The 13,397-nt window shown below is 36.3% G+C and overlaps 1 protein-coding gene across 2 annotated transcripts; it reads right to left on the minus strand.

The window, feature by feature from the left end:
* Positions 1–396: 396 nt before the first annotated feature.
* LOC132104485 (neurocalcin-delta B) lies at positions 397–13,126 on the minus strand. Of its 2 annotated transcripts, none has more exons than XM_059509977.1 (4): positions 12,975–13,126; positions 3,766–4,162; positions 1,531–1,636; positions 397–611 (listed from the first exon to the last, which is right to left on the minus strand). In XM_059509977.1, the coding sequence occupies exons 2-4, from the start codon at positions 4,141–4,143 to the stop codon at positions 517–519; spliced, it is 579 nt and encodes a 192-aa protein (XP_059365960.1). In that variant the 5' UTR covers positions 4,144–4,162; positions 12,975–13,126; the 3' UTR covers positions 397–516. The 2 variants fall into 2 exon arrangements, with proteins under 2 accessions (XP_059365960.1, XP_059365961.1); XM_059509978.1 differs by lacking the exon at positions 12,975–13,126 and adding an exon at positions 11,497–11,667.
* Positions 13,127–13,397: the final 271 nt, after the last annotated feature.

Raw genomic sequence — 13,397 nt, forward strand, 5'->3', positions numbered from 1 at the left:
ATGGAACTGAAACACTAGGAACACTAGAAATTACATTTGTTAAATTGATTAAATTCTTAAAAATAACTATTAAATAAATTATATTTTGGTGTTTAGAAAAAGTGTTAAATTATCTGGTGCATTTTGCATGCTTGGAAAAGTTTGCTTCGACTCCCTTTTAATATTTAAAGCCCTTTTACAGGGGATTTATTTCAGTACCAAAAGTCAAATGTCACTAGCATCACTGCCTGTTGTGTTAAATTGCAAAAAAGCCTTATATGAGGAACTGAAAAACCAGAGAGAGAGACGTGAACACAAGCTTCTTAGTGTGTATGATCTCTGTATGACTGGTTTTCACTGTTCCCCAGTGCGTGTGCCTGTGGGAGATGAATGGCTGCATGTTTCCACGCGGGATGTTCAGTGGGACACCCACAGACACTGAGATCGGGATGTGGTTTGGAGTCCATGCTCTGCTGATGTTCGAAGGAGAAAAGACTTGTGTACGAGAGGTTGTGACAGTAGCGAGACGCTGCTGATTCACTGTCCCGCACTGCTGGGGTCACACTGCAACAGTCGCACGATCGATGGGTCGTTCTTAGCGCCCTCTACGAACTCTTCAAGTGACAGCTTACCTGAGGAACAACACAGGGTCAAAGGTCAAAAATAACCAGGATTTGGCTGATTGGCATGGGTCAGTTAACCATTCGAAAGCACTTGCATATTTAAAGCAGTTAATTTTTTTTTTTTTGCAACAAGTGAAATGCAATAAATCTTTACCAATGCCTGACTTTTGTGAGTCCCCTTAAACTTAATACAATTACCCTAGTAAGAACACTTAAAAAGAATACATATTGCAGAAATAATATACTTGTACATGTAAAGGTTTTGGACACTTAAGTGTACGTATGTTTACAATTAAATCAAGATGTATCATAGTGTAAATTTACATTAAATGCAATTTAATCCCACTTATGTAGAACTTAAGGACATTACATTTATATGTAATTTCATAATTAGTATTATTATCTTTGAAATATGATACTGCCATATCTGTGTACTTCTGAATGTACTGACAAGCACTTGTGATAAACTAAAATATACTTTAATGTTATTCCTATTAAACATGTATGACATGAATTTAATTTTGTTATATGTAATTAAACACCTGTAATATGCAATGTTTTTTAATCAACAAATAACATCAAATGTTATTATATCGAATAACACACTGCAGTTAAAATTATAATCAAGTGCTTCACATGTGCTTTAGTATGTTAGTCAACGCATCAAGATAAGTGCACTTCTTTAAAACACAACAAAAGATTATTTTAAATGCACTTCTTGTGCATTTCTTAATTAAAAGTCTACTTTAGTGTGTTATGAAACAGTCATGAAAATTGTCTTTCTTTAAGTGCACTTAAGTGGACTTTTGTTTCAATGAAATACATTTTTTTTTAAATATAGGCTACTTTTAAGATTTCAAGTACACTACAAGAGTGCATTCAATACACTTAAGTGCACTTCTTTTTCACAAGAGTATAGGAAGCTCACCATCACGATTGGTGTCCATCTGGCGGAAGATCTTATCCGTGCGTTTCTCAGGTGTGGACTCGTCCTCTGGCATCTTCATCACTGAAGAAACCATCTTATAGATAGCCTGAGGAAGACAACATCAAAGATAAAATCAACATTAGCTTCAGAAAAGGTATTATTACCCTGCAAAAAATATGATGTTGCTCAACAAGTGTAAACCTCTGCTCAAACAGAACAACAAGACAAAATCTGTTCCACAACCTAGTGATCTTCCTTGTTGTTAAACTACTTGTTAACAGCTTCCTCACTGTTGATGTGACCTTGCAACGGAAATTCAGCTCACAATTAATTTCAGAAGTTCGGCTTTAGCATGTCGCTAAGCTAACAACACAGTCCTCTAACAAGCATAACTATATTTATAATCAACTTTTTTCTTCCATGACGGAATCGTCTGTCATCTTGGATGATTCTGAACTCGTTGCAATGCATTCTAGGGATGTTTTGTTGGAGAAATAATACATACAATGCTGCTATAGAATTTTTTAGCTCTGTGGATTAGAATTAGCTTTCTTCTGGTTTGGGAGTGCAGCTGTGATGCTGTTAAGGTCCAAGTAGACATTAAATCTCATTAGAGAAAATGAGAGGACTCTGGGTATGATTTGGAATTGGAGCTGTCGGTTCATACATTTCAAAGCAACCGTAGCGACTGCTTTTTCCAAGAAATGAATGACCTGAAAAAGGAAATTACAGTCATTTGCTTGCACTCATCTGTCAGATTCAGAGAGTGCACTCTGGGAAGTCGACTTAGGAAGTCACCAATTGCTCCAACAGCGTGAAATTTGCCTAAATACGAGCTAAAAGTAATTACTCGCTGCACTCAACTCTACCTAATTGAGCAAAACATCACGCGTAACTGAAAATTGCTGTTTTTTCTAGGTAATAAGACAAAAGGTAATAAGACACAAGTCAATAACCAGACATTTCCTCGAGGCAGTTTGATATTTCTGAATTGCCATATTAATCACTGAAATAGGCTTTATAAGTTCAGGAACCAAGAGTTATGAGTAATGTTAATGTATCTCAATAAAGCCTACTGAACAATGAGTTTTTACAACAAAATCCTGTCAAACAGCGCCTGATTACTGGTCTATGTTATCTTTCATGTCTGATTGCACTTATACTGTCAAAAACTCATAAGGTTTCCCTGTAAACATAGTTGATTATGTCAGAAGTGAAAGTAAAAAGTTGAGAAAAACGCGGATGATGCATGTCTTAAAGTGACAGCAGTCTAACGCTTTGCATTGCATGATATGGCACGGCACGGCTCGCTTTTACTGTATACAGTACCTGGTACTTTTTTCAGTACCACCTCGGCTGAGGTTCCAAGTGAACCGTACCATTACCAAAAATGTGACGTGTAAACCCTGCTAATCTGATTTACTGAAGAGAATCTCCACTTCCTGCGTCATTGAACTTGTGCCACGAGACACTAGACCTGCTGCAGTAAATCAGCACAGCCAGCGAGGTTTTGGAGTTTCATTTTTATATTTGTTTATTCAATTTCTTGATTGCTACTGCTAAATACACCTACTGTACCTGAAAAATACAGTTTGTTTTATTTGTATATTATGTGCATTTGTAAAGTTTATGTTGTAATCCAATTAGTTTGGCTGCACTGCTCAGACAACTTGCAAAATTATTAAAACCAGCACGACAAAGAATTGTGATGAAATAGTGAATTGCTATTTTTTTTTTTTTTTAAATTGACCAAAAAAAGTGATATGATATTTTTGCCATATTGCCCACTCCTAATAACAGCAATAAACACTAATAGATCTCACCTTACATTAATCTTGTGCAAAAACACATAAAATAGCGTTTAACTTCAACATTTACTTCTCCTTGCAGATTCTGAAGAAGCAAAGCATGCTGGGAACGAGAAATCTGTAACTCATTCAGTTTGAGTTCTGCTTAATATAATCGGCTACTGAGTCCACATTACATTTTCTATTAAGTGCAATGAACTATATTTGAGTGAAATGAACTGAAGTTTGACTTTTAGGTTTAAGAGTGTTGCATTGTCACATGCGTCTCCCCAAATGATACATTTTCTTAATGAAAACGAATGACTTTGCTTTTCCTGTAAACGTTCCTCAATGTAATAGTACCTCATAACGGAGGAAACAGGATTTCTAACTTTGTCAAGAGACATCTGTAATGCTTCAGCCGAGAGAGAGTCACACTCACACACACCTGTACGATCTCCAGCATCTCGGCCTTGCTTATGTATCCGTTGCCGTCCAGATCGTACATACTGAAGGCCCACTTCAGCTTCTGGTCCAGACGGCCGCGTGACGTGACGCTCAGGGCGATGATGAACTCTCTGAAATCTATCGTTCCGTCTCCATTGGCGTCGAAGGTTCGGAAGACGTGCTCCGCAAACTTTGACGCGTCTCCATAGGGGAAGAAGTTTCCGTAGATCTTCTTGAATTCCTCCATGCTGAGCGCGCCGCTGGGACAGTCCCGCAGGAAGCCCTTGTACCACTCCTGGATCTCATGCTCAGTGAAGTCTGTGTTTTCCAGCAGGTCCTGTATCACCTCGGGACGGAGCTTGCTGTTCTGCTTTCCCATGCTGATGGTGTGGCTTTAACTAGAGGTGAAGAGAAGAACTGTTAGGATCTCGTATCCTTACTCCCTTATCTTCGCTGTGCTCAGATTTGCCAAGATACCAAAGTCTGACATTCAGAGATTTCAATAAAATCAACATTTTCTAAGACCAATGTCCTGATCTGATTCTATCCACATACAATTTAAAACTCTACACACTTAGTTTCAGTCTTTCAAAATTCACATGTAATTCAATGTGTCATTTTAATTTTTATTATTACTTGCCTTTTCTTGATAAGAATTGGTACTGTCTCTTTACATCGACACATCTTCACATCTATTCCTCCGAAGGATTTGTTTTGGAGGCAAAGATAGCATTCTCTGTGAAGTCTCAAGAGCTCTGCAGTAAACATACGCCATGGCTAAACCATGACGGGACGAGTCCATCGCTGTGAACGTACTATTATGTATGCAAAGCACACATATCTGCCACACATCTAAAATTTCTCTTCCTTTTCCCATCTGTCAACTGAACTTTCCATTGGTAGACCACAGTGATGCTCTCATCTGCTGCAGTGTGTGTGTGTGTGTGTGTGTGCAGCTGCACCCGAATCATTTCCTGGTGCAAACAAATCTCTCATGAAAACCCCACATGCCTGCAGTCCTACACATATATGATCTTGAGAGTATATATTAGAGTATTTCTATAAAATAGGTGTTTTTGCATGGTTGGTTTTAATAGTCTATAGCAAGGAGAAGCTCAATAAAGTAAAAAAAAAATTATTCTCCTCCTTGTGCACTGAGATGAGAGTGATGGGGGACAAAGACAACACTGGGGAGATTGAGCGATGGAGAAACTCAACTCCTCTTGTAAACAGGAAGCAGTCCATCAGTTTGCCTTTCACTGCTCCTCACGTAGTGCATGTGTCCATCCAGCTTCATGCTATATATAGTGTTTATTCATCTCTTCTTTAACAAAACGATGTGAAAAGAGTCCCTCACGTTTCTGTTATCTGTGCCACATCTGTTTCTCTCTCATTTACAGTATGTGCTTGTAGGAAACCATCAGTCATAAACGGTGAAACCAGACTGGTGGTGAAATGAATTAGGCAAATGTCTGCCAGCTAGTTTTGAAGGTATTCATCACAGCAGTCAGTAAGTGCTCTTTCCACTTTTGGAAATGTATGTAAGAAAATATGTAAATGTGACTAAAAATAACAACATTACCTTGATAATCATTTTGATTGGCCTCTTTTTTGATTAAATTTAAATTGCTGTTTAAATGTGGGGTCAGTGAACTTTTTTAAGCATTTATTTAAATTTTTATATAAGTATATAATGTCTTATTTATAAAATGATTTTTATTTCAAATAAATGCTGCTCTTTAGAACTTTTTCAATAATTTCAATAATTTTTTTATTCACAATAATATTAATCAGCACAACTGGTTTCAACATTGATAATGCTCAGAAATGTTTTTATTATTCTGATTCCTGAAGGATCATGTGACACTGAAGACTGGTGCTGAAGTGTGAATGAGGCTGAAATTACATTTCACAATACATTCACGTAGAAAACAAGAAGTTATTTTTTAAATATTTTAAATGATATCGCACAATTCTGGTCAAATAAATACACCCTTGCTGTACATAACAGACTTCTTTCCAAAAAGTAGTGTACAGTATGTTTTAATAAACTTTAAATATTGAATTATGAGGCCATAGGAACCTAGAAGAAAACTGTATTGCTCAGGTGTCTCTTTGCCAATGCTAGTTTAATAGTCAATGCTATTTTTCAAATTGAATTGGTATATCAACGTTTGTCAGAGATGTTTCTCCAAAATACCTTCAGTCTATTTTTTTCTGTGTAAACATGGATGCCCCATTAGATGATTTCTTTTGAACATCTAGAAGTGTTCTTTGAACAATTGCTGTATTCTTCCATGATCCTTCAAAGCCTAAACAAACCAAGTGCTCATCCTCATCTCTACAGACTGGCACACACACACACACACACACACACACACACTTCTTCCGCCCCTGTAGATGAATGCATGGATAAAAGCACTGTGATCAATCAGAGTTTAATTGCTTAATGGATTTGCAACATTTGTATTACGTTCCATCCGTTGTCTTGTTACCTCCATGGTCAGTGACATCACTTCTGATCCTCCTCAGGACCGGCCGTGTTCTCGGGACCCTGAGCTTAGTCTGTGTTTATAAAGCAGAGCCGCTGGCTCGTGGATCACTGATGTTCTTGGACTCTAAGTCAAAGATCTCTATGTCTAATTAACCCTAAGACTCTTAGAGCCTCCAATCGCCCCGCAGAGACGTCATGCTTACATAAGACCCGCTCCACAGACACAGGTGGACACTGATGTCCCGAGGACAGGTGACACATCAACCCACCGATCCATCTGTTTTCATCAGCTCAACTATGTTTAGACACCGCTCTGAGAAAAACACCAGAGACTGGTTAAGAGAACCAACGTGTATATATAGCGTTTATTGTACTAAACCGTAACTAAATTAAATACATAAAAAATGGTATTTGAAATAAAGCTGAAATAAAATAATTAATATTAGATTAAAAAAAGAGAGAAAAACTCAACTGGCAACGAACAGAAATGAAATGCATTTCAGATGAAGTACTAAAATTAGAATAAATAAAAGCTAAACAGAAATAAATGAATAAATAAATAATGTTGACCAATGGGATAAAGTAAGAAAAAACAGTTTCATGATGTGATATATGAAAATATGACATGATACACTATGCAGTAGTTTAAAGGATGTTTCAGACAAAAGAAACCCCTATTTATTTATTTATTTATTTATTTATTTATTTATCTGAGCACTGAATGAATTCATGAATAAATAAATATGATGTTTAAAGGATGATGTTTACAGGATGTTTAGTTATTTTACTTGATCTTAACATCTTCACTGCATAAATAAATATTTTATTGGACAAGACAAAAAGTAAACAAGAAAATCCTTATAAAACTAATCACGAGGAACAAACAAACAAACAAACAGAATGGGTGGAGCAAATGTTGCAAGCTGAAATCAAACCCTGTCTCCCAGAGGAGCATCAGAGCTCAGCTATTCTCATTCTCATCTCTGATGCACCAGCAGACAAATCCTACAACATCCATGGACTTATTCATGAGGGGAATGTCACGTGACTCGTGTTGACAGCCTTACAAAAGCATGATCCATCAGATTGATAGAGATGAATATTCTCACATGAGTGGTCTTACAAATGAACAAGACAGGAAGGGGAGTGTGTCATGTGTTACAAAGGTTGATACCTCCATTTCCCCCACCCTTTAAAACCACAGGGGCTACATGAAACCTCAAGCTCCGAAACTGAACTATGACTGTGGAAAATGTCAGTGCTGCATTCATCTTTGTGAGGGGGCTACGAAATGAGAAACTCATCAAATGCTCTCATAGTTTCCTTGTTCTTTCCCAAGCACGCCAAAATAAACACACAGCAAGTGTTAACTGCAAGAAAGAACAGCATTTCTGTGAGTTATCATGGGCACATCTAGTCAATGTGGAAATTTCCTTCACATCTACAGTCATCTATAGCGCTGCATTTACATTGCTTTGTTCAATAAGTGGACTGCATGCTAAAATTACAGTCGAGGGGAAAAATCATGATAGCTAGAATGAATCAGGATCAATGATTAATGTTTAGTTATGAATTTCATGTGTCGCACACATAGCCATTAACTGTATGCCATCCCTTGCACGACTGTCGGTTTCTGTGGCTCATCTGCTCACCTCAATCTGCACATGACATCTGCGCTATGCTAACACAAAATTCACGCCACATCGACTTATGTCTCAGTTAGAAACATTTCGTTTAAGTCTCAACTATTTTTTCGCATGTTGGGATATATGATTTCACAGGTTTTAAAATGTCAACTTAAGAATAACTTTGGAAATAATCACATGAAATAATCATTAATAAATAAATTAAATGATTAAACCAGTCTCTACACATTCAGCGTTTGATCTCGATTTAAGGGTTTGTATATTTTCTACTGGAAAGCACAAAAATGCTGATTAGGAAAATAATGAAGTATAGGTTTTTGCAGTTCTGAATTTGCAGTAGTTCAAGTTGAAGTTTGTAAAATAATGCAGTCGCACCTAGGGAGGGAAAGAAATAAGAGTGCCTTCACAATTCAAGAAATGGGATAAAAAAACAAAAAACAAAAATGCTCCGGCATTATATATATTTACAGTACAACATCTGATATAGTTAAGCCATATCAAATATTTCATATAACAGTTACTAAACAAAAATGTATTTATATTCAGACACAATTTTTTCAATATTATCTGTTTTTGCTCTGTCTCCAACAAAAATAGCCACAGTTGAAATAAGCAACACATTGGTCTCATTATTCTACTCGAATGTATTGATCGATTAAACAAAGCGATCATATGTCAACACAATTTGTTTGCAAAAAAACAAAAACAAATGCCCATTGTCAATTATCGATAGTCTATTGATGTATGAAGCACAGAAGTCACTTTCTGGTGGTCAACACAGTGACTTTGTGTGAACAACATGAACCTGCTGGGAAATCTGCATGGGGAGATTCCTATTGAAATGACTGGATTTTGCCCCTGAATATTCACCGAACACCAGTAAACATGACCATAGCACAAGATTTTCACACATTCAAACTCATTTTATGGTATCGCTTTAGCATAGGTCCAATTCAATCTATTAACTAGCTGATTATTATTAGCATGCAGATTTAGTTAATACCTAAACTTAACGACTAATTTCTAAACAGTAATCAGGAGTTTATGGAGGAAAAAGTCATAATAGTTCATTAAAACTATTATGTAAAATAATAGAAAATAAAATAAAGTGTGGCCCATTTTATACAGTTGGAGAAATATATATATATATATATATATATATATATATATATATATATATATATATATATATATATATATATATATATATATATATATATATATATATAAGCGAGTATATATATATATATATATATATAGGGAAAAATGCCCTTGGGGGCAGTTTAAGCATTTCAATCTCATTTAGTATGATTTACTCATAAGTGATACAGCCAATAAATATTAATATAGATATATAAAATCTGAAATCAGTCACACTTTAGTTTGGGGACCAATTCTCACTATAAACTAAGTATTAACTATGTATTTTGCCTCAATACACTCTTAATTTGCTGCTTATTAATAGTTAGTAAAATAACTGTTAGGTTTAGCTGTGTGGTAGGGATCTAAAGTATGGTCATGCACAATGAGACATTAATTTGTGCTTCTTTAAAACAGCCAATAGGCTAGTAATATGCATGCTAATAAGCAACTAGCTAATAGTGTCAATTGGTCCCTAAACTGAAGTGTTACTCTGAAATCTGCACTGACTGCACAGAACACACAACGCATCAAACACTTTCCTTTAACTAACACGTTATTTAATTTCCTTTAGCTAACTTTCCCTCCCAATCTCTCTCTGTGTCTTTGCAGGATTAACTCAAGGTTCTGCAGAGCTAATCTCGAGTATAAATATAGACTCATGTCTGTTATGTAAGGGCCACTAAATATCCTATACCAGGTCTCGGCGATAAAGAATACACTTACTTTTGAAAGTCAAAATCACGATTGTTTTGAGATTCATCTGCAACCTCAAGAACACCCAATAGTAAACAGATGAAATAAAGCATGCATTATAAAATGAACCCTTAATAATTAAAAGACTAGAAGTTTTTAAAATAAGCTGGAATTCTGCATGGATGCAGAAAGTTTCTGTTTCTTAAAAGAGGATTTACAGGCCTCGGCTGAAATGGTGCGACCTCTGCTAAGATCTTTCCCTTCACTAAATGCTTTCAAAACACTAAAGTGTGGAATTTTAAATGAGAGAAACACGTTGGATTAACATTTGTGCAGGTATAAGCAGCCGAAAGCTAGAGGAAAATGACCTTCTTAATGTTTCGCTCGTATGAGAAAAATTCTGTGAATGTACTTGAAAGTAGTTATAAATATCACACACTCTCAGCTGACATTTTTATTTTTTTTCCAGTACTGAGGTCGTTAACGGTTCATATTTCCTGTCTGAAAAAACAGCTCTATATTAAAACCCAGAAATTTTGACATAAAGCATTTTTGTCTAATTCAAATGTAAACGTCCAGCCATCAATCTAAAAGCGCTAACTGCTTGTAAACTATCCTTGCTTGACCTCCACACAATCCTCCATCCTTCTGTGAGAACAGCACCAAACGCCATCGAGAGCCACCATTCCTCAAAACAATTCCTGCACTACTCCTCTTAGTCTAAATATTTGCAAAGCCCCTATTTTTGGAACCATTTTTTCGTAGCGTTTACAGTTTGAAGTCATGGTCGATTACAGCAATCGTGACGGGAGACTTCACATGATGAACACAAACAGGAAATGCCTTTACATTACAGCCTCAATGCACACAAATTGAACGTAGAGGAACTCAAGTGTAAAATTACTATCGCTCGACACAACAGCTCATTACAAAGTGCATATTACCATTCTCAGCTGCTGTCACTGTGAATGTACATGCTTGAGCTGAAAATTACAGTAATAACTCTACCCTCAGCCTCATTAAAATACACACAATCCCCACAAGAGTCAATCCAAACACCGCCACATTCACATGCTCCACAAAAGATTCAAACGCACTCTAATGATCTAATGAAGCATTTTATAAGTGAGACAAGTCACAATATATTTTTACCACCTTTATACTAAAGCTAAAAGTGTACACTTCATATTTACACTCTTATGAGGTGCACTATTAAATATTAGACTTTAATGGACAGCACTGGACATAATACTCTGATGATCCCAAACCAAACATTACATCTGTAAATCTCTGCAACCAGTCTACATGATAAACCTAGGCATCTAAAACATTAATAATATGTCCTTTTTCTTTTATTTTGTTGTTAGGTTGCCAACATCAAGATATAACAATTACAGTAATAAAATAAAATAACTGTATTTTTTTTTATTATAAAAGATATAGATCCTTTAACATCCATGGGACATTTCCATTCCATTTCCAGATTCTTTATAGTGGAAAAAGACTCTTTAGATGATTTTAAATGTTTTTCACATTAAGAAAAAATGATTCTTTCTGTTCTTTGAAAGGCTCTTTTTCAAAATATTTCTAAAACCCTTTTTGGAACCTTTATTTTTTAACGTTTACTGTCTCATATGTCATGTCCACTACCCACAGACTGCTTGAATTGAATAGATTTATGTAGCGTTTTCAAAGAAAAAGGCCCTATAAACCAAATACAGTCAAAGATGACAGTAACATTCATTTTCTGACCCACCTCGATGTAAATGATGCACTTGAGTTTCACCTGTAGGACCTTGTGATGTCGCCAGCTTTCTTTGCTCCTTTCTTCCCTCTCTAGATCAGCTCTGTATGTCGGCAGCTCTTCACAGGAAGTTTTCTGAACAGACACTCCCCTCTCCCTTTCTACATTTCCCTCTCTACCTCTCTTTATTTCTCTCCTTGTCTCTGGGGCTTTACTAAACTCTCCCACAAAGCCGAACATCTGTTTCCACATCCCCATAGACCGTCACATTTTTCCAAGCGCCCACTTGTGTCTTTTCAAAAACCCTGTCGGAGAATTATGTGTGCTTTCTGAACAGCATGTCATATCTGAAACACTGAAGTGTAACCTAAATGCATGCCACAACAATGCAAAAGGTGAAAAAAAGAGTGTCTCAACAACTTCCTGCAACTTGAGATGTTTTGTTTAGTGTTCTGAAAACAAGTTTGCCCCTTAACCTGAGTTCCCAGTCATACTTCAACTGACTTTATCTGATTCCTCTTCTATTTTTCAGTGTGGTAATGACCAACCACTTAATAATAAGAATTAAGTCATTTAGAGCAAAAGGCTTATTTCCTCTTTCACATAAATCCATGTGACTTCAAAAAAACAATAGAGTTGTTATAACTGCAGTGTGACTTTGCATATGCATTAAAATGTTTGCACAGACATTGTCTGACTTTTTTTTAGGCATTTTAAATTTGAATTGATGAACTAATGTTAATTACATGGACTATCTGAAGTGAACTCAAGCAAAAAGCTGAAGGGTGATTCAAAATCCTGAGGAAGATTTTATCTGTCGGCTATACTATAACTTTTCTTTCAAAGTAAATGAAACCTGTAAATTAAACTATATATATATATATATATATATATACTATTTCAGACTTGAAAATTGCGTGAACATTCAATGTTGCTTGTCATTACTTTGTAATTGATTGTATCATTTACTAGAAATTTCTGAGTGAAAACTGCTTCTCTAATTCTGGTGTCAAAAAAACTGTAGTATATTATACTGTCTACATGGCACTTTAAAGTGCATGTAATGTAACTCAGATGATCTGGTCTTGTTCAGGTGATCACTTGTGAAATCAGTCCCTCCTCTAAGCCTTATGTTCCAGGATTTATCCAAAGCCAAACGGTCTAAAATCCACCCAGGTCAGTAGCTCTTAGGCACTCTGTCAGTTCCAGGTTTCTCAGTGGATAAAGAAGAGATTGGAGTAAAGAGATTAAAGAGATTGGAGATTGGATTGGAGCTGTCATCACAGAGTTCAGATCGGTGCATCCTGTTCATGTTCAAGCAACAGCTTTCTTCCTTTCATCCGAACCTCACAAAATACCCAAAAATCTCATTATCTTTTTTCAATTTCTCGTCCTCTGACAGTGCATCAGTGCATGGCCAGCATATACCAGCACTGAGAGTTCACCTGCTAGAAAAACTGCAAAGCATGCACTAAAAAAATAAAACTCACCTCAGGTGGTTGTTCTGGTGCTGTGCCGGGAGACTTTAGATGGCCATAACCCAGGGTGCTCTGCAGGCAAGAGGCGTTGTGTGGCCTCAGTACTGGTATGCAGCCACAGGTATCAGGAACAAGCTTTGATGCAACCAGCAGCTCCAGCAGACTCACTCGCAGCTTAGTTCAGAGCACCAAACTGCCTTACACTGTGACGTCAAAGCTGCTGGTCACATGACCTGCCTGAAAAGCCTGTGGGAGCCAATGTTGCCCTGGCAACAAGAACTCTTGCTGTCACTCCTTGATTACTTCTTAAAAAGTAAGAATATACAAACTATTATATTCATTATATAAATAAAAAAGTAAATTATATAATTACCATATCTAAGTAAAAGCAATATGAAGGAACCAAAATAATATATTTATTCTTTATATATATTA

Source organism: Carassius carassius, chromosome 25, assembly GCF_963082965.1.
Source record: "Carassius carassius chromosome 25, fCarCar2.1, whole genome shotgun sequence".
NCBI lineage: Eukaryota > Metazoa > Chordata > Actinopteri > Cypriniformes > Cyprinidae > Carassius > Carassius carassius.